The following is a 22,447-nucleotide window of genomic DNA, read 5'->3' as shown; positions in this document are numbered from 1 at the left end:
CAGATAGATGATAGAGAGGTGATCAGCTATCAATAGATGATAGTGATGATGACAATAGGTAGGTACACGATAGCGATGGGTGACGGGTAATGACGGATGGTAGATAGGTACAGACATATAGAGACACACATCGACAGACGTAGATACAGCTAATGGATACAGACAGGTGAATGATGGATGACAGACAAACAGATGCTAGAGAAGGACAGACGGACAGGACAGGGGTCCTCATCAGCATGCTCTCCCAGCTGGAGAGACCAGGCCCGAGCGACGTATCGGGAAAGGGGCGAGGGGCCAGCAGGGTGCCCACGGCACGGCAGCTTCCTGCTGAGAGCCGGCAGGGCTGGGCCCGGAAGAGGCAGCGCCGAAGCCCGTCACCCTGCCCAGGGGACGATGTTGCTGACAGCCGTGACGGTGCGTGTGGCTCCTGCAGGAGCCTGCTGAGGGCTCTTAGTGGAGGGAACTAACTGCTCAGAGGCACTTGCCTGCTGGGGTCGAAGGAAAGGGTCAGTCATTGGAAGGGAGGGAAGAGGCCGGCAGGAGGAGGGAGAAGGGGCTGCCCAAGGAGGCTGTTGCCTAGCAACCTGCGGCAGCTTGGGCCGGGGAGCGGAGAGGAGCGGGCTTCGGACCAGGAGGGGACGGAGCCTAGCAAGATGACGAAGAGGGGCAAACACGGGCCCTGAAGTGCCGGGACAGGACGGGGTCCCCTGGGACTTTGGGGGAGACTGTAAAGAAGAGCTTCCACCACGAGAAGAAGGATGAAGCCGGATTTAACGACACGCAGGCACCAGACATCACAAGGCACATCCGCCGGGAAGGCCGCGATGCCTGATTGTCAGAGGAGGAAAAATCATTCTCCCCCAGACTCTGGTAACAGGAGTGGGGAAAACGAGCGAGAGGTCACCAGGAGACACAATGGCCGAGCGGGGCGAATGGACCCCACACCAGCAGCCCACGACCCACAGGGCTGGGGACGGCAGGCACGGGGCCCACCCAGAGCCCCGCACTGAGGTCACCTCCAGGTCAGCATCGAAGAGGCACCTCCCACGCCCCAGACTGCTCGGGCTAACTTCTCCAGCGAGACGCGCCGGGAGTCACCTTGCAGGCTGCGCTGTGACCGCTACTCCCGAAGCCGCGCAGGGGCCCTGACCTCTGCTGGCTCCACGGCTCACCGCCTGCCCTGCTCGTGGCCCACGAGGGGCCTGCCCTAGGGGACCCCCGGGATGTGCTGGCGGGCTGCGACAGCTCGAGGCTGAGTCGAGGTGTTCTGGGAGCACCTCAGTGCCGTGCTTTCAATGGCCCTGCAACATGACTGTTTGTAAGTCTCCAAAGCAAACCAACCGAAATTCTGACCACACTAAAACATTCAAAAGCAAAACACGGGCCTGGGAAACTCCAAGTTACAGAAAATGGAGCTCGAGCACCCCCCAGTGGCACAACGCACACTTTTTCAAGGTGGGTAACAAATGAACCTAGGGTCGGTGGTAATTTTATACAAGAAAATAAAACGGATTATTCATAACAGAAAGCCAGAGTCACTCACTTAAAGTGACAGCCACGTATCATTAAGATTTCCACAGGAGCCATATAAGTTGGTAAAATATTGAAGCACAAAAAGCTTTCATCATAAGTTAAACACCAGTGGATATTGAAAAGCCTCTTAGTTCAGTCCTGGGAGGTAATGTCTTCAAATGCCTGGAACCTGAGCTGAAGGCAACTGTGTTAACATGACGTGAATGCAGTGATAAATCCAAACTAAATAAACCTAGTGAAATCAAGTTCCATCCGTGCGGAGCTACTGGCAACTGAAGGCCAGACTCCGCCACCGCAGCACATGTGGCACACAGATGGAACTCGGGCCAGGCCCAGGCTCCTTGTTGGCAGGGCTGTAAGGAGACCTCTTCTGGAAGAGAACTAAAAGCGTGTGTGCACAACAGCTCTGCATCTTAGGGAGTCAACCCGCTGCTCGGCGTGCCGTCTTCATGGGAAGGACAGCCTTGCCCGGTCTTTCAGAAATATGCTTCTCTCAGTCGGTGGGGAGGAGAGAGTGATGTCCCCGGCCCATGACCCTCCCAGGGCCCACCGCACCTGGCCTCATGCTGTCACCTCTTCTTGTGCCCAGCTCTGTTGAGGTCTGATGGCCAGCTTTTTGGGGACAGGCCTGTCCCTCGCCTGCCCTCGTACCCCCACCATGGCTACATGGCAGGCACTTCTTCTCTGCCTACTCACTATCAGGGAAAGCAGGAAATGGCAGTCAGAGCTGGAATGCAGCCAGGCAGTGGGAGAAGCCGAGTATTGGGAAAGAGCCAGACCACAAAGAGGCACTCAGGCCTCTCGATCCACGGGGAAGGGGGGCCACCATCACAGCCTGCCCACCACAACAGCAAAGCTGAGTTGCTGTGCCAGCCGCCAGTGGGCCCACAAACCCTAAAAAGCTGGCTAGCTATCTGGCCTTGACAGAACCAAGGATGACCCTTGGTTACGGACAGAAATCCCGAACAAGCCAATCTAGATGGGCAGAGCTGCCAAGCCTGCCTCTATCTTCTGTCCCGCTCCACTCCTTTTGCTACCTAACCCACTTGGGAGCGCGTCGGTTCACTCCCTCTCTTTTTAAAATGTAAGCTCCATGAGGACAGGGGCCATGAAAAATGCCCGCACATCGCAGACTCTCAGTGAACGTCTGCTGAGTGGATGACGGAGCAAACCTGACCTGGGCAAGGGCTCCATGAAGTTCTTCCAGAACTGCCACCAGGAAACAGCAGGCGCATTGCGAACAGGGAGCCCTCCAGGCTAACCCGGAGCCCTCCAGGCTAACACGGAGCCCTCCAGGCTAACACGGAGCCTTCTGGGCCCAGGGAGAATGTAGTTTCCTGGTCCGTATCACAGGCAGCTGTTGGCCCAGGCCAGGGTCTCTGGGGCCAAAAAAGAGTGCCACCAAAACATGTGGCATCTGTTGCTGCCCTGGCAGCCACCTTAATTCCAGGGAGATTTTGTGTCTGTGCTCAAGTGAATCAGGGGTTGAAAGGAGGACACGCACATGGTCACTTCCCTCAGATGCTGCCAACCAATGCCACTGCTGGGGACTAAAGGCGCGACAAGAGCAGGAGCATAACGAAGACACAGCCGGCACCTGGCGGCAGCTGTTACCTAATGCACTGGCCACGGCCAAGCAGTCCTGCAGCTGGCTCACTGAACTGGAGGGGCTCTTCTGACCAACATTCTCCTCTCTAATTTCTAATTCCAATTCTTTCCATTGTTTCATAAGGGTTCTAGGTACTGCGAATATCTTCCAGTCTGAGGTGTGCCTTTTCACTTTGTTTATAGAGTCCTTTCTCATACACAAGTTTTGTATTCTGACAATCCTCTCTCTCCATCTTCTATTACGAGCTTATGCTTTGTCTATCTCATCTAAGAAGGCCTTCCTAACTCTAAGGTCATACAGATTTTCTCCTTGATTTTTTTCTAAAATTTCTAAAGTCTTGTTTTTCATATTTAGATCTTTCATCCACCCCATCTGGCAGATGAGGCAACTGAGGGACAGAGACCTTCAGTAACTTATCGAAGACCATTCAGGCGGTGAGTCCGCATTCATCAACGATACATGCAACTGTTTTAAAAGCTACTCAATGCTGCCACGTGGTACATTGCCTTACAGAACTTGCCATTTTCACTGAACACAAAGTTTTGACAACTTATCCATGATGACATGTGCAGATCTGGGCCATTCATTTAACTGCTCTGCTGCAATCCACTGTCCACATAGATTGGTCTATTTATCTGTTCCCCAACTGAGAACAGGTAAGTCATCTCCATGTTTTAACCAATAAAAATCACATTGACATGAGCATCCTTGTGGGAGGCCCCTTGCACACGAGAGCTGATTGATCTCAGCAACCGACAGCTAGAAATGGAATTTCAGGATCACAGGGCAATAACCAAACTGCTCTTTGAAGCCACTCTGCACACCACAGCACTCCCGGCAGGGGCAAGAGCACCCACCTCCCTGTATCCTCATTCGCCTGTGTACTCCCACTCCCTAGTGTATTTTTCCAACTTGACAGGGATGAAATGATTTCTTGTTTTATTTTGCATTTCCCTGATTACAAGTGAAACTAAGCACTCTTTCATGTTAACTGATTATTCTGGTTTCCTTATGAATTCCCTCTTCATATCCTTTGCCCATTTTTCTTCTCTGTTGTTTATCTACTTCTTATTGATTTGGAGGAGCTCTTTCTATCATCTTTCTTCTTTCTAATCTTCTAATTCTAAAAACTTTCTAAAATTTCCTTAGTTTTGTTTTCCATATTTAGGTACTTAATCCACCAGGAATTCATTTTTGTATGTGATGTGAAGATAGGATCTAATTTATGGTTTTCCAGACAGACAGCCAAGCATTCCAGCAAGATGGATGGACTGAGCCATCCCTTGTCCTTGGCGAGGCAGACCAACAGCCCCGCCAAGATGTCCACATCCTAATCCTGGCTGTCGATACGTTAGGTTATGGGGCGGGGAACGAGGTGGCCAGCAGCTGACCCGGGTGGAGAGATTATCACAGCTTATCTGTGTGGCCGATTTAACCACAGACGCCTGTCCTAGTATGCCACAGGGCTGCTGACGCAAAGCACCAGCAACGCGTTGGCTTTCATAAAGGGGACTTGTGTGGGTAGATGCTTACAGTTCCAAGGCCGTGGAAAATGCAAACTGAGATCCCATTAGAGGTGCTTTTACACCGAAGTCAGCTACCGCTGATCCGGGTGTGTTGCACGTGGTAGAGCAAGACGGCTGCCGACCCTGGCGGGCTTCGCCTTCCCCTCCGGGCGCACCCTTTCCTCTTGAGCGCCATGGGTCCAGCCTCTTGGGGCTTTGTGTGTAAGGGATCCTGCAGTCCTCTCTCTGCTGGCACAGGGCTCGTTTCTCTCCAGGCCTATCAGTCTCGGCTGTTCCGCTTGCTTCCCAATTCCAGCTATGAAATGTTGGGCAAATGGCTCATCTCTCCGGGCCTCAGCAGTTCGAGCATTCTCGCAAGGAAGGATCAAAAATGGCAGAGCTCCCTCTTCCTGTGTGTCTCTCCATGTGAGTCCGTTCATATCAGACCCAGCAAGAGGTAGGAATCAATATGAGTCATGACTTACTGAAGTCATCGAATTAAAAGCCTAAAGCAATCTTAACAGGTAATCTAATCAAAGGCCCCTCAATTGAATTTACTGCAATCAAAGGGTATCACACCCAGAGGAACAGGTTAGTTTACAAACATAATCCTTTTCTTTTGGGGATTCATAAAATAATCTCAAACTGCCACAGGTTCTACTAAGTGAAAGAGGGAGACCTCAGAAGAGGTCAGAATCAGAGTGAGATCCAAAGATGCTACACCTGCTGGCTCTGGAGATGGAGGAAGGGGCCAAGGAATGCAGGTGGCTTCTAGAAATTGGAAAGGCAAGGAATCGGCCTCTCCCCTAGCGCCTCCAGAAAGAACACAGCCCTGCTCACACCTTGACTTAAGTTCAGTAAGGCCACTGTGGACTTTTGACCTCCAGAATTGTAAGGTAATAAATTTGTGTTACTTTCAGCCACCAGTTTGTGGTCATTTGTTATAGTAGCAATAGGAAATACATTCCTTATATAAAATTTGTCATAATCACACCTTTCCTTTTGACCCTTCAGCTATTCATCTATCTCTGCACCAAGGCCAGACCATTCTAGTAACTATAGCTTTGAGAAATCTGCAAACCAAAATGGCCTCGACTATTCTTCACTATGTAATTTCTTAGTTAACAGAAAAAAAAACAGAATATATCTAAGAGAAAATAAAAGCCATGCATGGAGGAGAACATTCCAGGCAGAGTGGAACATGAGCCAAGACTTAAAGCTGTGAAAACACACGGCATGCTTAGTGACTCGCAAGCAACACAAGAAAAGCTAAGAAGAGTTTCAAAACCACTGCACTATCAGCTGTGGCAATGGAGGATTCAATAGCTTAAAAACAATTCAAAGCAGTCAAAGACTTCCACTTTTGGCCAAGATGGGGCAACAAATGACTGGATGAGCCCTCCTGCCTGAAACAAATAAAGAAAATACCCACACACACACAGCAACAGTTTTAAGACATTGGAATTCAGGCAGCAAAAGACAGTGATCCTGAGAGGTGGGAAGCAAAAGAGGTGAGTCTTACCATTGTCCTAGCTTCCTGTGTCTAGAGAGACTTGCAGGTGGCAGCACAGCGAGGGAGAACCCAGACAGCTTAGGTGATCTGCCAGAGTTGAGGAGGCAGAGCTGAGAGTGGAGGGAGACCATGGAGGTGGAGTTCTCAGAACACACACCAGACAGGATGAGCTGTCCAGAGAGAAACTCCGGAATTTGTTGAGGGACCCCCTCTAACATTCAGTCAAGGACCAATCAGGAATCTACCCAAGGCCAAGGAAAGAACCACCTGACAGCATTAGAAAGAGTTGGTACCCTGTGTTCACACAGGGCATGAAACACCCATTCCCACTGCTGAACACTGTGATTCACGGAGAAGGGGTAGAGGGCTCGGGAGGGTCTTGTCATCTTAATGGAGAAAAATTAGCCCTAGACTAAATGCTGATCTGGTCTCAACTAACAGATCTATTTATTTATTTAATCCCCACCCCCACCCCGGTTGTCTGTTCTCTGTGTCTATTTGCTGCGTCTTGTTTCTTTGTCCGCTTCTGTTGTCATCAGCAGCACGGGAAGTGTGGGCGGCACCACTCCTGGGCAGGCTGCACTTTCTTTCGCGCTGGGCAGCTCTCCTTATGGGTGCATTCCTTGCGCGTGGGGCTCCCCTACACGGGGGACAACCCTGCGTGGCGCGGCACTCCTTGCGCGCATCAGCACTGCGTATGGGCCAGCTCCACACAGGTCAAGGAGGCCCGGGGTTTGAACCGCAGACCTCCCATGTGGTAGACGGACGCCCTAACCACTGGGCCAAGTCCGTTTCCCTAAGAATAGTTATTAAATACAAATATATCCAGCACCCAACAAGATAAAATGCACAATGTCTGGAACCCAATAAAAAATGATGACGTATGCAAAGAAGTAGGAATGTACAATCCAAATGAGGAGAAAAGTCAATCAATTGAAACTGATCTAGAACTAACAAAGATGTTAGAATGAGCAGACAAGGATATTTAAATACTTACAACTGTATTTCATATGTTCAAAATACTAGAGGATAGATTAAATATGCTAAGTAGAAATGTGGAAAATATGTTTAATAAAAATAGAACTAGAGATGAAAACTACAATATTTGAGATGGAAAAACATCCTATTAAGGGTTTAATGACAGATTAGACATTGCATAAGAAAAAATTAGTGAACTTGAAGACATAGCAATAGACACTATCTAAAATGAAACACAGAAAAAGGACTCTAAACAAGTGTACAAAGCATCAGTGAACTGTGGGACAACTTCTAGCAGCCTAATATATGTAATGACTGGAGCCCAAACAAGAGGTGAGAGAAGAAGACAGAAAAAAGAAAGAGGTTGTTGATATGAGAGGAGTGGGGTGAGGGGAGTGGGGGGCTTATGGGGACCTCATTTTTTTAATGTAATATTAAAAAAAAGAAACTACTGCCTACCACAAAAAAAAAGGGTTAAGTTTGTCACATACAGTTATTCTCAATAAACATTCTTTTAATAAAATATGTGGATCACTAAAAAAAAAAAAGTATAAGTAAATAATGTCCAAAAAATTACAAATGTGATGAAAACTATAAATCCAGAGATCCAAGAAAATAGCAAGCAAATCAGGTAAAAGATGATTCTGAGAAAATGGAGATAGCAGCAGATTAGTTTTTAAAATCCTCAAACCCCATCATAAAAACAGACAAAGCAACTATTAAAGTAAAACCAAAAGTCCACAGACAACAGCCACAATTGATCCACACCAAAAAATACATATACATATATATACGTATCTCAAATAATAGGGCCAACCCATCACAGTTTATAATTTGATTGGAAAGTCTTCAAATATAACTAGCTAACCATTTTCAATGCCATAACTAGTTCAAAATTTAAATGCTTGGTAACTACTCATCATAAAATTTTGGCGTAAGTAAAAAGAATATCTTGAAAATTCCTTTGCAGAAAAGGAAATTATATTTTTCTCTTAAAGCTGGTAGAACCAGTTCATTCTCTAAGTAAATTATGTATTCAGGCATTTCCACAAACTCAGGCAAGCTACGTTTATTACACTTCATTATTGGCCCTTTAAACAACTTAATAAAAAACCAGAGTAACCATGTTTCTATTTAATCCCAAAATATGCATATTTTTATAACCTAGAGGCACTAAGTATTTATCTTATCTTTCATAGCCACATGTTTCTTAGAAGTTAGTTTTTAATTTTTCAAATGTAACTGTAAATATATGTCAAAGAAGGAAAGAAATCAGATTTAATGCACAGAATGGGTTCAAAATGAATTTGAACCTTTGTTTAGTATTTTAAAACTCTGTCCTCTGCCTTCAAAGCATTCAACTTTATCAGATAAAATTGGAAATGTATCCTAAATGGACTCTGACAGAACATACATGCCCACCACCCACCACTGCGAGGGATTCTAGCAGATATCTTGGCAATATCTCAAGTACAAGTGGGGCTGTACATTCCAACAACCCTTATATGAGATGTGATTATTAATGTACATGTAAGAGTTAAGCGGCAATGCTAAAAACAATCTAGCAAGTTACAATATTCAAAAGCAGAAAAAAGAAAACAACTAAAACCATCAAATGGAATGTCTTTTTGAAAAGAAGGAAATACTTAATGATATGGTTTGTTACAAAGCAATCAATGATTAAGTTTTGCTACCCGAATATTTTTAGATATCATGGAAAATCCTCAAAGACCACGAAGAAGGAGGCAACACATCAAGTTCTAGGCCAACAAATTAGTGTTCTGCTTCCACCAACTGTAAAAGTAATTCAACAAGACTGGTTTCCATAAACTAGTATCTTGAATCAGGAAAAGAAAAACCACCATCCCAACTCCTGGCACACTACTGACTTTGCACTATCCCGCAGGAGCTGCAGCTGAGAAAAGTCCTCTCTGGAGCTAGGAACATCTGTTCGAGGAAAGCTACCAGGACAGAAGAATACGCCACTCCCCTCTAAGGGCCGACATGTTTGTTTTTTTCTGTCTTTCCTTTTGGAACTGGGAGAAAGAAAGGATTCATCACCTCTAACCTAGAGACCTTAGAACATTCTTCAGCTGGCCAGATTCCAGATGCATAAGTCAAGAGCTCAATACCTAATCAGGGTGAACTTCTCAAAAGATCCCTTTAACTTCTCCTCTTCCTTTTACTGTAGATGGAATTCTCAATCCTGACGTATAAAGTAAGAGGCAGTGAACACAAGGTATTGCCTGCTGCAGAAGATGCCAAGTTAACCAGATACTGAACACAGCCCAAATTGCTCAACTACCTCTGGGCATGTGGCATATGCCATACCCATGGCAGAAGGCTCCAGTTCTGCAGGAGCACTGGGGCTTGCAACCAATGACAACTCCCTTCCTCCAACTACCTCCCAAGACCCTAGATTCCTGACACTCAGACAATGCTTTCACGTTTGAAAACCAACCAACTTAAGACAGTTAGCAGCTACTGGCTAACCTCCGAACCTCAAGGCTAGTGTTTGTGGGGTACAGTTTGGGATGTCACTGGTGGAACCTCCATCCAGTTACTGAGCCGTCTAGTGGCAGAAGCACAGATGACAAACTGTTCAACTCTACCTCTCAATATTAAGCAAAAACTCAACTAACTGATCCCAATGAAAGCAATTGGTGGCAATTATAAATCGGATGCGTGTTGTGCTGGACTAAGTACTTTTCCTCAGGAACAGATGGAAGTCATGCTGTGTGCCTGAGACATTAGCTCTGTGGAAAGGCGTACTTGCAGGGGACGTGGGTGGCTTCTTGGAGGGCTGCCGCTCTGCCTGGGTGCTGCTGACACACTCAGAAGATGCCTCCAAGTGCTCCTCCGTGCCGAGCGAGAACTGGAACTGGACTGTGCCCGACTCCACTTGCGTCACCTAGGATGACCAGAGAAAAGGTGAAGCCAGCGGAGGGAGCTTGCACCCTCCCCGCCCCGTCAGAGCAATCAAATGGGGCCAATTCTCCCAGCCCCAACCAGTCTAGGGAAAATCAAGGGTTTCTCAAGCTACTTGTTCTTAGATTATCATCAAGTAGTTCTCTGAGCACAAGACAATCTGCTGTGGCATTAAAACCCCAGAAAACCACATCATAGTAAAACGATCCTTACACAAGAAGAAACCATATTTCTCCAGTTCTGAAGGTTTTTTAAAAATTAACCTACTTAAACTTGACTTTTGATCTTGGTGTACAGTTCTATAAGTTTTAACACATGCACCGATTGATGTAACCAGCAGCACAATCAGGATGCAGAGCAGCTCCACTGCCCCAAATACACCCTTGCCCTGCCCCTCTCGTCACTCCCTCCACCCACCCTACTCCATCTCTACAGTCTTGTCTCTTCAAAAATGTCACTCTTATGGCATCTTAGAGACTTTCTTTCTTGCAACATAAGGCCGATGAGATTCCTACAAGGTGTCGTATGTATCAGTACTGCATTCCTTTTATTGTTGACTAATATTCCACTGCAGAGATAAACAGTTTACCCATTCGCCCATTTATGAACTGGGTTGTTTCCAGTTTGGGTGATTATAAATGGAGCTGCTATCAACATTGCTATAGACTTTTGTATGAATATAAGCTTTCATTTCCCTACGGCAAGGAATAAGGAATTCTTTGCCAGGAATAAGATTACCAGGACATGTGGTAGATATATATTTAATTTAATTTTATAAGAAACTGACAAACTGCTTTCTAATTTCTTCATTCCTATCAGCAATGTATGAAGAGTTCCAGTTTCTCCTCACCCTCACCAGCACTTGGTTATTGTCACTATTTTTTATTGCAGCCATTTTAATAGGTATGTGGCGGTATCTCATAATGGTTTTATTTTGCATTTCCCTAACAGTTAATGATGCTGAAAATCTTTTCATGTACTTATTTGAGATCTGTAGATCCCCTCTGATGAGGTCTCTCTCCAAGATTTTTATCCCTTATTTAATTGGGTTATTTGTTTCCTCATGGTTGAGTTTTAAGTGTTCTTTATGTATTCTGGATGCAAGTCCTTTGCCAAATATGTGATGTGTAAATAATTTCTCCCCGGTCTATAGCTTGTCTTTTCATTGTCTTAACTGTATCTCTTGGGGAAAAACAGTTTAATTTTGATGAAATCCAATTTATCGATATATTCTCTTTTATACATCGTGCTTTTGGTGTCATGTCCAAGAACTCTTTGCCAAACCCCAGGTTGTGAAGATTTTCTCCTGTTTTCTTCTATCAGCTTGGTGCAAACGTAATTGCAGTTTTGCATTGTTGAATTTTGCAGTTTGACATTGGAATACATTCTTTAAAAATGTGGTTATGTTATAAATCATTTTAATGTGCATTTCTCACTTTATGTTTTTTGCTATTACTTATTACTTTCTGCTTATTTTATATTTATTTTAGACTATGGAAGTGATGTTAGACAAAAAGCAAATTCGAGCTATTTTCTTATTTGAGTTCAAAATGGGTCATAAAGCAGCGGAGACAACTCGTAACATCAACAATGCATTTGGCCCAGGAAATGTGAACAAACATACAGTGCAGTGGTGGTTCAAGAAGTTTCGCAAAGGAGAGCCTTGAAGATGAGAAGCTTAGTGGCCGGACATCAAAAGTTGACAAGAACCAATGAGAGCAATCATTGAAGCGGATCCTCTTAAACTACACGAGAAGTTGCCAAAAATCTCAATGTCAACCATTCTATGGTCATTCAGCATTTGAAGCAAATCAGAAAGGTAAAGAAGCTCGATAAGTAGGTGCCTCATGAGCTGGCCAAAAATCAAAAAATTCATTGTTTTGAAGTGTTGTCTTATCTTACTCTATGCAACAACTACTTCTCGATCAGATTGTAATGTCCAAAGAAAAGTGGATTTTATATGACAACCGGTGATGACCAGCATAGTGGGTGGACTGAGAAAAAGCTCCAAAGCACTTCCCAAAGCCAAACTTGCACCAAAAAAAGGTCATGGTCACTGTTGGGTGGTCTGCTGCCAGTCCACACCACGACAGCTTTCTGAATCCCGGTGAAACCATTACATCTGTGAAGTATGCTCAGCAAATTGATGAGATGCACTGAAAACTGCAACGCCTGGGAAAGGACCCAATTCGTCTACACGACAATGCCAAGAGCATGTCACACAATCAACACTTCAAAAGTTGAACGAATTGGGCTACGAAGTTTGCCTCATCCGCCATGTTCACCTGACCTCTTGCCAACCGACTACCACTTCTTCAGGCACCTCAACAACTTTTTACGGGGAAGACGCTTCTACAACCAACAGGATGGAGAAAATGCTTTCCAAGCATTTGTCAAATCCCAAAGCACAGGTTTTTACACTACAGGAATAAGCAAACTTATTTCTCGTTGGCAAAAATGTGTTGATTGTAATGATTGCTATTTTGATTAATAAAAATGTGTTTGAGCCTAGTTATAATGATTTAAAATTCACAGTCCAAAACAACAACTCCTTTTGCATCAACCTAATAATAGTTTTATAGTTTTATGTTTTGCATTTAGATCTATGATTCACTTGCAGTTAATTTTTGTAGATGGTGTAAAATCAAGGTTCTTTTTTTTCTTATCCACCCCCCACCGCAGTGTCTGTTCTCTGTGTCCATTCACTGTGTGTTCTTCTGTGTCTGTTGTACTCTCATTAAGTGGCTCCAGGAACCTATCCTAGGACCTTCCAGAGTGGGAGAGGTGATCATTCTCTTGCTCCACCTCAACCCCCGAGTTCGCTGCATCTCATATTGTCTCTTCTCTGTTGTGTTGTATTGTCTTTTTTGTTGTGTCATCTTGCTGCGTCAGCTCTCTGTGTGGGCAGCACCACTCCTGCGCAGGCCGCACTCCTGTGCAGGGGGGCTCTCCTTACACAGGGCGACCCTCCTACACACAGGAGCACACCACATGGGCCAGCTCGCCACATGGGCCAGGAGGTCCTGGGTATCAAACCCTGGACCTCCTACATGATAGGTAGAAGCTCTAGCAGTTGAGCCACATCTGCTTCCCAAGATTCATTTTTTGAACATGTGAATGTCCAACTGTTTCACCATAATTTGTTGAGAAATCTATCCTTTCTCCATTGAATTGCCTGTACATCTTTGTCAAAAATCAATTGACCACATCTGTGTGATTTCTGGACTCTACATTCTGTTCCATACATTCTTTTTTTTTTTTTTTTGTCTTTTTTATTTTTTTTTGTTATTTTTTTAAATTATTTATTTTAATTACATTATGAAAAATATGAGGTCCCATTCAACCCCACCGCCCCCGTCCCCCACTCCCCCCACAGCAACACTCTCTCCCATCATCATGACACATCCATTGCACCTGGTAAGTTCATCCCTGAGCATCACTGCACCCCATAGTCAATGGTGCACATCATAGCCCAGACTCTCTCACGTTCCATCCAGTGGGCCCTGGGGGGATCTATAATGTCCCATAATTGTCCGTGAAGCACTATCCAGGACAACTCCACGTCCCGAAAACGCCTCCACATCTCATCTCTTCCTCCCGTTCCCCACACCCAGCAGCCACCATGGCTACCGTTCCCACACCCATTCCACATTTTCTCTGTGGACATTGGATTGGTTGTGTCCATTGCACACCTATGTCAAGTGAGGGCTTAGATTCCATATGGGTACTGGATGCACTCCTCCCGCTTCCAGTTGTAGACACTCTAGGCTCCATGTTGTGGTGGTTGACATTCTTCAACTCCATGTTAGCTGAGTGGAGTAAGTCCAATAAATCAAAGTGTAGGAGCTGAAGTCTGTTGAGGCTCTGGGCCTGGGTGTCATATTATCAGTCCAGAGATTCAAATCCCCTACATATATCTTAAACCCAGCACCGACTACAATTCCAATAAAGTAGCATGCAAGTCTTGTGAAAAGAGATCCCCTCTGAGTCCAATTCCATCACGCAGAAACACCAGGTCCAAAGAAGGGCTATCTGTCATGGCAGTGAACCCCTTCTGCCATGACCATAGAACCCGTGGGTCTCTTTATCCCTCAAAAGAACCAATACCTGGGGTTGTATCTACCTTATCTGTCTCTTAGACTCTGTTCAGTTGTACATAGGGGTATTCCTTCTGACAACCTCCAGACTCTTTTTTAGAGACTCACAGCCTTATAATCTCATTTCTCCTTTCCATTTCCCCCTTACATTAGGTCAAACAGCTTCCCGAAGTCATGTTATTATATGTAGACAGGTATATTCTGCTGTTCCGCATTGAATCTTTAATTCAAGGTCATTTTCTAGTTGCTTCTTCAGCTGGTATGTGGTAGTGATCCCTCGGTGCCAGGGAGGCTCATCCCCGGGTGTCATGTCCCACGCTGGGGGGAATGCATCGCATCTACACGCTGAGTTTGGCTGTGAGAGTGGCCACATTTGAGTAACATGCAGGCTGTCAGGAGGAAACCCCCAGGCACAATGCTACTCTAGGCCTTGTTCTTATTGCAGGTGTATAGGCTCAAAAGTGTAACCATTAGTATCACGAGCCCACTGTTGGGCCCTCCTTCCTTCCTGGTTCTTGCCGTTGCACCTGGAGGATTGCCGCTGCTCTCCCAGGGCCCACAACAGTGACCCCCCGGCCAGGAGCCCAGTACCCCCCCAGCTGTTGTTTTTGTTTCCACTATGAGTATATATAGACATTACCATATACCCTGGGCATATGCCCTGTATAACTCCCTGTCAACCATATATATCCTGTCAATAACATCCCATATCAGTATTCCTCCGCTGCCATTGTTGAACCACTCTGTGATCCAAAACTTCCCGTAAAGTGAATCCCAACATAATGTCAGCTTCAGAAGAGTCTTAGATCACCGAAATTCATATATACAATATACAGTATTTCCCCAGATCCACCATAAAACCTTTTCCCTTGCACAGCAATAATCTTTTAACTTATTCATATCATATTTCCTGAAACTGATGTACAGATTCCAACACTATAGTTTTCAAACAAGGTGACATTTGTGCTTACTATGTGGTCCATATTTTAGGCTGTACAGTTTTCTAAATTTTTTAGTTATCCTATGTTTTGTCTTATGGTTTTCATTATTAGTCTGTTGTCCCCTATATGTTTTTGGTGTAATATTAGCTGTTTTATATTCATCCTCGTGTACTCTCACATAACTCCTCTTTTGCCCCCTTATTTACCTTTGTTCCATCCATTCCACATCCATTTTCCCCTCCCCTTAGGGCCCACAACGCCTGCCAATCTAATACCCTGGGAGCCGTCCTTTCTCACGAGAGATACAGTTCTCTCTATTCCACGGCATTAGTCTTCCCCAGGATATGGGTCCACCCCACCCAATGGTAGAACCCACCTTGGCAAAATGAGCCTTCAGCTATTCCCTCCGGAGTTCGTCACACATCAGACCATACCCCCTGAGCGTCCTAACCAGGTAACCCTCCTACTTATACTTTGATACGTTTTACTCAACATTTAGTTCTCAACGAACTTCTGACACTCTCCCATATTCGTATGTTGCCCCTCCCTCCCACCTATTTCTTGGACAATATTACCCCTCTTCCCATCCCCAGCCCCCCTCAAACCCAGAAAACCCCACCCGAAGGTAACTCCTTGCCCCCATTTTGTCCCTTCTTTGTGCTCATACTTACCGCCAGCTCATCACAGATTCCACCCCTGCAGACATTAACTCACATCCTTCCTCCACCCCCCGATTTCCTGTAAGCCACTTTTCCAGACTCTAGCTCTCTGAGGCAGTTAACTTATTTCATATCATTGAGGTCATATAGTATTTGTCCTTCAATGCCTGAGTTGCTTCACTCAACATAAGATTCTCAAGGTTCATCCATGTTATCACGTGCGATTGTAGTGTATTGGTTCTTACAGCTGAGTAGTATTCCATTGTGTGTATATACCACATTTTATTGATCCACTCATCTGTTGATGGACATTTGGATTGATTCCAACTTTTGGCGATAGTGAACAATGCTGCTATGAACATTGGTGTACATATATCGGTTTGTGTCCTTGTTTTCAGATCTGATGGGTATATACCCAGCAGTGGTATTGCTGGGTCATATGGCAAATCTATGGATAATTTTTTGAGAAACCGCCAAACTGTCCTCCAGAATGGTTGGATCCTTCTGCATTCCCACCAGCAATGGATGAGTGTTCCCCTTTCTTCATATCCTCTCCAGCATTTGTATTCTACTGTTTTTTTCATGGCTGCCAATCTTATGGGAGTAAGATGGTATCTCATTGTAGTTTTGATTTGCATTTCCCTGATTGCTAGGGATTTGGAGCATTTTTTCATGTGCTTTTTAGCCATTTGTATTTCTTCTTTGGAGAAGTGTCTGTTTAAGTCTTTTTCCCATTTTTTAAATGGGTTGTTTATCTTTTTGTTTTCAAGATATATGAGTTCTTTATATATGCAAGTTATAAGTCTCTTATCAGATATATGGTTGCCAAATATTTTCTCCCATTGTGTGGGTTCCCTTTTTACTTTCTTGACAAACTCCTTTGAGGTGCAGAAGGCTTTAATTCTGAGGTAGTCCCATTTATCTATTTGTTCTTTTGCTGCTCGTGCTTTTGGTGTGATATTCATGAAGCCATTTCCTATTACAAGGTCCTGTAGATGTTTCCCTACACTGCTTTCTAAGGTCTTTATGGTCTTGGCTCTTATATTTAGGTCTTTGATCCATCTTGAGTTGATCTTTGTATAAGGTGTGAGATGGTAATCCTCTTTCATTCTTCTACATATGGCTATCCAGTTCTCCAGGCACCATTTGTTGAATAGGCCATTCTCTCCCAGTTGAGAGGGTTTGGTGGCTTTATCGAATATTATATGGCTATATACATGAGGTTCTATATCTGAACTTTCAATTCAATTCCATTGGTCTGTGTGTCTCTCCTTATGCCAGTACCATGCTGTTTTCACTACTGTAGCTTTGTAGTATGTTTTGAAGTCAGGAAGTGTGATTCCTCCTATTTTGTTTTTCTTTTTCAATATGTCTTTGGCTATTCGGGGCCTCTTTCTATTCCAAATAAATTTCATAGTTTTTCTAGTTCCTTAAAGAAGGCTGTGTTGATTTTTATTGGGATTGCATTGAATGTGTAGATCAGTTTTGGTAGGATAGACATCTTAATAATATTCAGTCTTCCTATCCATGAACAGGGAATATTCTTCCATTTATTTAGGTCTTCTTTGATTTCCTTGAACAATCTTGTATAGTTCTCGATGTAGAAGTTTTTTACCTCTTTAGTTAAATTTATTCCTAAGTATTTGATTTTTTTATTTACTATTGTGAATGGTATTTGTTTCTTGATTTCCTCCTGATCTTGCTCATTATTGGTGTATAGAAATGCTACTGATTTTTGCGCATTGATCTTATAACCTGCGACTTTGCTAAACTCATTTATGAGTTCTAGGAGCTTTGTTGTAGATCTCTCAGGGTTTTCTATATATAGGATCATGTCATCTGCAAATAATGAAATTTTGACTTCTTCCCTTCCAATTTGAATGCCTTTTATATCTGGTTCTTGTCTCAGTGCTCGAGCAAGTACTTCCAAGACAATGTTAAATAGGAGCGGAGACAATGGGCATCCTTGTCTTGTTCCTGAGTTTAGAGGGAAGGATTTCAGGATTTCGCCATTATAAACAATGTTGGCTTTCGGTTTTTCATATATACTCTTTATCATGTTCAAAAAGTTTCCTTGTATTCCGATCTTTTGGAGTGTTTTTATCAGGAAGGGGTGCTGTATTTTGTCAAATGCCTTTTCTGCATCTATAGATATAATCATGTGGGTTTTTTCTCTCAATCTGTTTATATGGTGTATTACATTGATTGATTTTCTTATGTTGAACCATCCTTGCATACCCGGAATAAATCCCACTTGGTCATGGTGTATAATTCGTTTAATGTGTTGTTGAATACGATTAGCAAGTATTTTGTTAAGTATTTTTGCGTCTAGGTTCATTAGAGAAATTGGTCTGTAATTTTCCTTTCTTGTGGTGTCTTTGTTTGGCTTTGGTACTAGGGTAATGCTGGCATCATAGAAGGAATTGGGCAGTGTTCCTTCTGTTTCGATTTTTTGGAATAGTTTCAACAGGATTGGTGTTAGTTCTTTCCGGAATGTTTTGTAGAATTCACCTGTGAAGCCATCTAGCCCTGGGCTCTTCTTAGTTGGGAGATTTTTAATGACTGATTCTATCTCTTTGCTTGTGATTGGTTTGTTAAGATCATCAATTTCTTCTTTCGTCAGTATGGGCTGCTTATGTGTTTCTAGGAATTTGTCCATTTCCTCTAAATTGTCATTTTTGTTGGAATATAGTTTTTCAAAGTATCCTCTTATGATAGTCTTTATTTCTGTGGGGTCAGTGATGATATCACCTTTCTCATTTCTTATTTTGTGTATTTGCATCTTTTCTCTTTTTTTCTTTGTTAGTCTCGCTAAAGGTTTGTCAATTTTGTTGATCTTCTCAAAAAACCAGCTCTTGGTCTTGTTTATTTTTTCAAGTGCTTTCTTATTTTCTATTTCATTTAGTTCTGCTCTTATCTTTGTTATTTCCTTCCTTCTTCTTCCTGTTGGGTTACTTTGTTGTTGTTTTTCTAATTCCATCAAAAGTGCAGTTAGTTCTCCAATTTTTGCTCTTTCTTCTTTTTTGATATATGAATTTATGGCTATAAATTTCCCTCTCAGTACCGCTTTTGCTGCATCCCATAAATTTTGGTATGTTGTGTTATCATTATCATTTGTTTCAAGGTAGTCATTGATTTCTTTTGAGATTTCCTCTTTGACCCACTGTTTTTCTAAGAGTGTGCTGTTTAATTTCCAAATTGTCGTGTGGAGTCTGGGTCTCTGTCCCTTGCAAATTTCCAGCTTCACTCCACTGTGGTCAGAGATATTGTTTTGTATGATTTCGATCTTTCTGAATTCATTAAGCCTTTCTTTGTGGCCTAGCATATGGTCAATCTTGGAGAATGTTCCATGTGCGCTTGAGAAAAATGTATATCCTGCTGTGTTTGGGTGTAATGATCTATATATGTCTATTAGATCCAGCTCTTCTAATATACTGTTCAAATGTTTTGTTTCTTTAGTGATTCTCTTTTGAGATGCTCTGTCCAGAGTTGATAGTGGTGTATTAAAATCCCCCACTATAACTGTAGATGCATCTATTCTTTCACTTAGTTTTTCCAGCGTTTGCCTCACATATTTAGAGGCGCCCTTGTTAGGAGCATAAATATTTATGATTGTTCGATCTTCTTGACAGATTGTCCCTTTCACTAAAATATAGTATCCTTCTTTGTCTCTCACAATTGTTTCGCATTTAAAGTCTATTTTGTCTGATATTAATATAGCTACTCCTGCCTTTTTTTGGTTGTTGTTTGCTTGTATGATTGTTTTCCAGCCATTCACTTTCAACCTCCATGAGTCTCTGGGTCTAAGATGTGTCTCTTGTAGACAGCATATAGATGGGTCGTATTTCCTTATCCAGTGTCCCAGTCTGAATCTTTTGATAGGTGAGTTTAGTCCGTTGACATTCAGTGTTATTACGTTTAGAGAGTTATTTATGGTAGCCATATTTTGGTTGGATTTGTGTTTGTTATATTTTGTTTGTATTATTTTATTTTCCCCTTCTATTTTTGTCTTTCTTGTTGCTTTTACACTCTCCTCCATCTCTGACTGTCCTGTTTTTTCCTTTCTTCCTGCAGAACTCCCTTAAGAATTTCTTGAAGGGGAGGTTTCTTGTTGATATACTCTTTCAGTTTCTGTTTATCTGTGAATATTTTGAACTCTCCATCATTTTTGAATGCTAGTTTAGCTGGATAGAGTATTCTTGGTTGGAAATTTTTTTCCTTTAGTACCTTGACTATATCATACCACTGCCTTCTTGCCTCCATCGTTTCAGATGAGAAATCAGCAGTTAATCTTATGGAGTTTCCCTTGTATGTGATGGTTTTCTTTTCTCTTGCTGCTTTTAGAATTTTTTCTTTGTCTTGAGCATTGGATAATTTGACAAGTATATGTCTTGGGGTGGGCCTGTTGGGGTTTATGACCAGTGGAGTGCGCTGTGCTTCTTGGATATGTACATCTGTCTCTTTCAGTAGATTTGGGAAGTTTTCATTCATTATTTCCTGCAACAGTCCTTCTGACCCCTTTCCCTTCTCTTCTCCTTCTGGAATGCCTATAATACGTATGTTTGAGCGTTTTGCATTATCATTCAGGTCCCTAAGTCCTATCTGGATTTTTTCTACCTATTTACTGACCACTTCTACTATCTGTTTGATTTCCAATGCACTGTCTTCCACATCACTAATTCTCTGCTCTGCCTCTTCTAGTCTGCTGATATTTGCTGCAAGTGTATTTTTGATTTCTTGAATTGTGGTGTTCATTTCCATCATATCTGTTATTTTTTTGCACATGTCTGCAATTTCCCCTCCAAGTGTTGTCTTCACGCTGTTAACCTCTTTCATTACTTCATCAAATTTGTCGGTGATAAATGATCTGAGATCTTTCATTGCTTGTGCGAAGTCCTGCCCCCCTTCCTGATTGGATTCAGCCATGTTTTCCTGATTACTGGTTTGGTTTGTAGATTTTTGTTGCTGTCTTGTCAACATTTTTTCTTGACGGGTTTAATCAATTCCTTAGCTTCTTTGTCTAGTCTTGGAGATTAATTAGCTGTTGTTTTTGCATAAGTGTTATATCTTCTCTTTGTCACTTTGTTCTTCTTATTCCAATTTCTTATTGCTAGTTAAGCTCACTTTAAAGGAAAGTATTAGTGCTGGGGAAAGGCAATTGTGTAAGGGAGGAAAAAGTGTGAAGTAGTATTGGTGATATATGTTAACAAAGCAACAATATGAGTTCTGGGAGGATGGAGGTTAGATCATGTAAATTGTGTAGAGTTATAGTAGTAGGAAAGTACCTATAATGAGGTAGATGACTGAATATGGGAGGAATGTGTTACGTACTAAGAGGCTATTGTTTCCGTGAGAGAGGGAAAGAGAAAAGAAAGGTAATAGTTTCAGGGACGAATACCAGATGGAAAACTAAACAAAGGTATTAGAAATTAAGAGTTAGACAGTTTGTGGATCAAAGAAAGCAAGATGGAATATAGGAGAGATAGCAGACGGTGGAGGATATCAAGTTGTAGGGGAAAGGGGATATTGTAGATAGGTTAAATCTATTCACAGAGAAATGAGGCAGTGGAGGGTGAGGAAACCCAGCAAATGTGAGGTATTTCCTGTAGGACCTATTGTACTGTTAAGATAAAATAGTATAAGAAGAATAATGGGGACAGGAAAGAGAGGATTAAAAACAACAACAAAATTAAAATTAAAATTAAAATAAAATAAAATAATAAAATAAAATAAAATAAAATAAAATAAAATAAAATAAAATAAAATAAAATAAAATAAAATAAAATAAAATAAAATCAAAAAACAAAGAACAGAAACCCCACCGCCAGGCTCGGCTGGGCTCGGCTGGGCTCCGGTCCCCCGCCCTCCGCAGCTCGGCTGGGCTTGTCTAGGCTCGGCTGGGCTCGGGTCCCCCGCCCATCGCCCGCCGCTGCGCAGCACGGCTCAGCTCTCCCACCCGGCGTGGTGCGGCTGGGCTCGGCCAAGCTCGTCTGGGCTCGGCTCCCTCGCCCTCCGCAGCTCAGCTGGGCTCGGCTGGGCTCGGCTCCCTCGCCCGCTGCGGCTCGGCTGGGCTCGGCTGGGCCCGGCTAGGCTCGGCTTCCCTGCCCGCCACCCGCCGCGGCGCAGCGCGACTCGGCTCTCCCGCTCGCCGCCCTCCGCGGCGCGGCTGGGCTCGACTGAGCTCAGCTGGGCTCGGCCCCCTCGCCCTCCACGGCTCAGCTGGGCTCGGCTGGGCTCGGCTTCCCCGCCCGCCGCCCGCCGCGGCGCGGCTAGGCTCGGCTGGGCTCGGCTCCCTTGCCCACCGCCCGCTGCGGCACAGCGCGGCTCGGCTCTCCCGCCCGCCGCCTGCTGCGGCGCGGCTGGGCTCGGCTGGGCTCGGCTTCCCCACCCGCTGCCCGCCGCGGCTCGGCTGGGTTCGGCTCTCCCGCCCGCCACCCGGCGGGGCACAGCGCGGCTCGGCTCTCCCGCCCGCCGCCCGCCGCGGCGTGGCTCAGATCGCCCGCCCGCTGCCCACCGCAGCCCAGCTAGGCTACACTGGCCGCCGCCCGCCGGGGCTCGGCGCGGTGCTAGCTGCCTCGGCTCTGCCTACCCAAGGAGGGAATCCTCCACACGTAGCTGGGATCTCCATGTATATTTCACAGACGGATCCTCTCTGTTACCTTCCCTCCAAATCGATGTCCAGAC

General features: G+C 44.1%; 1 protein-coding gene across 42 annotated transcripts in view; it reads right to left on the bottom strand.

Moving 5' to 3' along the window:
• The window catches only part of NPHP4 (nephrocystin 4), a 167,644-nt gene that overhangs the window by 52,066 nt on the left and 93,131 nt on the right, over positions 1 to 22,447 (bottom strand). For all 42 annotated transcript variants that reach the window (XR_011649774.1, XR_011649780.1, XR_011649775.1 and 39 more), the window contains one exon: positions 9,911 to 10,049. Coding sequence is in view for 31 of the 42 variants with exons in the window: in XM_058304571.2 (XP_058160554.1) it covers positions 9,911 to 10,049 (139 nt within the window). In the remaining 11 variants the exon portion in view is untranslated. The remainder of the gene's footprint in view (positions 1 to 9,910; positions 10,050 to 22,447) is intronic.

Source organism: Dasypus novemcinctus, chromosome 9, assembly GCF_030445035.2.
Source record: "Dasypus novemcinctus isolate mDasNov1 chromosome 9, mDasNov1.1.hap2, whole genome shotgun sequence".
NCBI lineage: Eukaryota > Metazoa > Chordata > Mammalia > Cingulata > Dasypodidae > Dasypus > Dasypus novemcinctus.
Note: the sequence above shows the minus strand (reverse complement) of the source record. Positions and strands in the feature narration are given on the sequence as shown.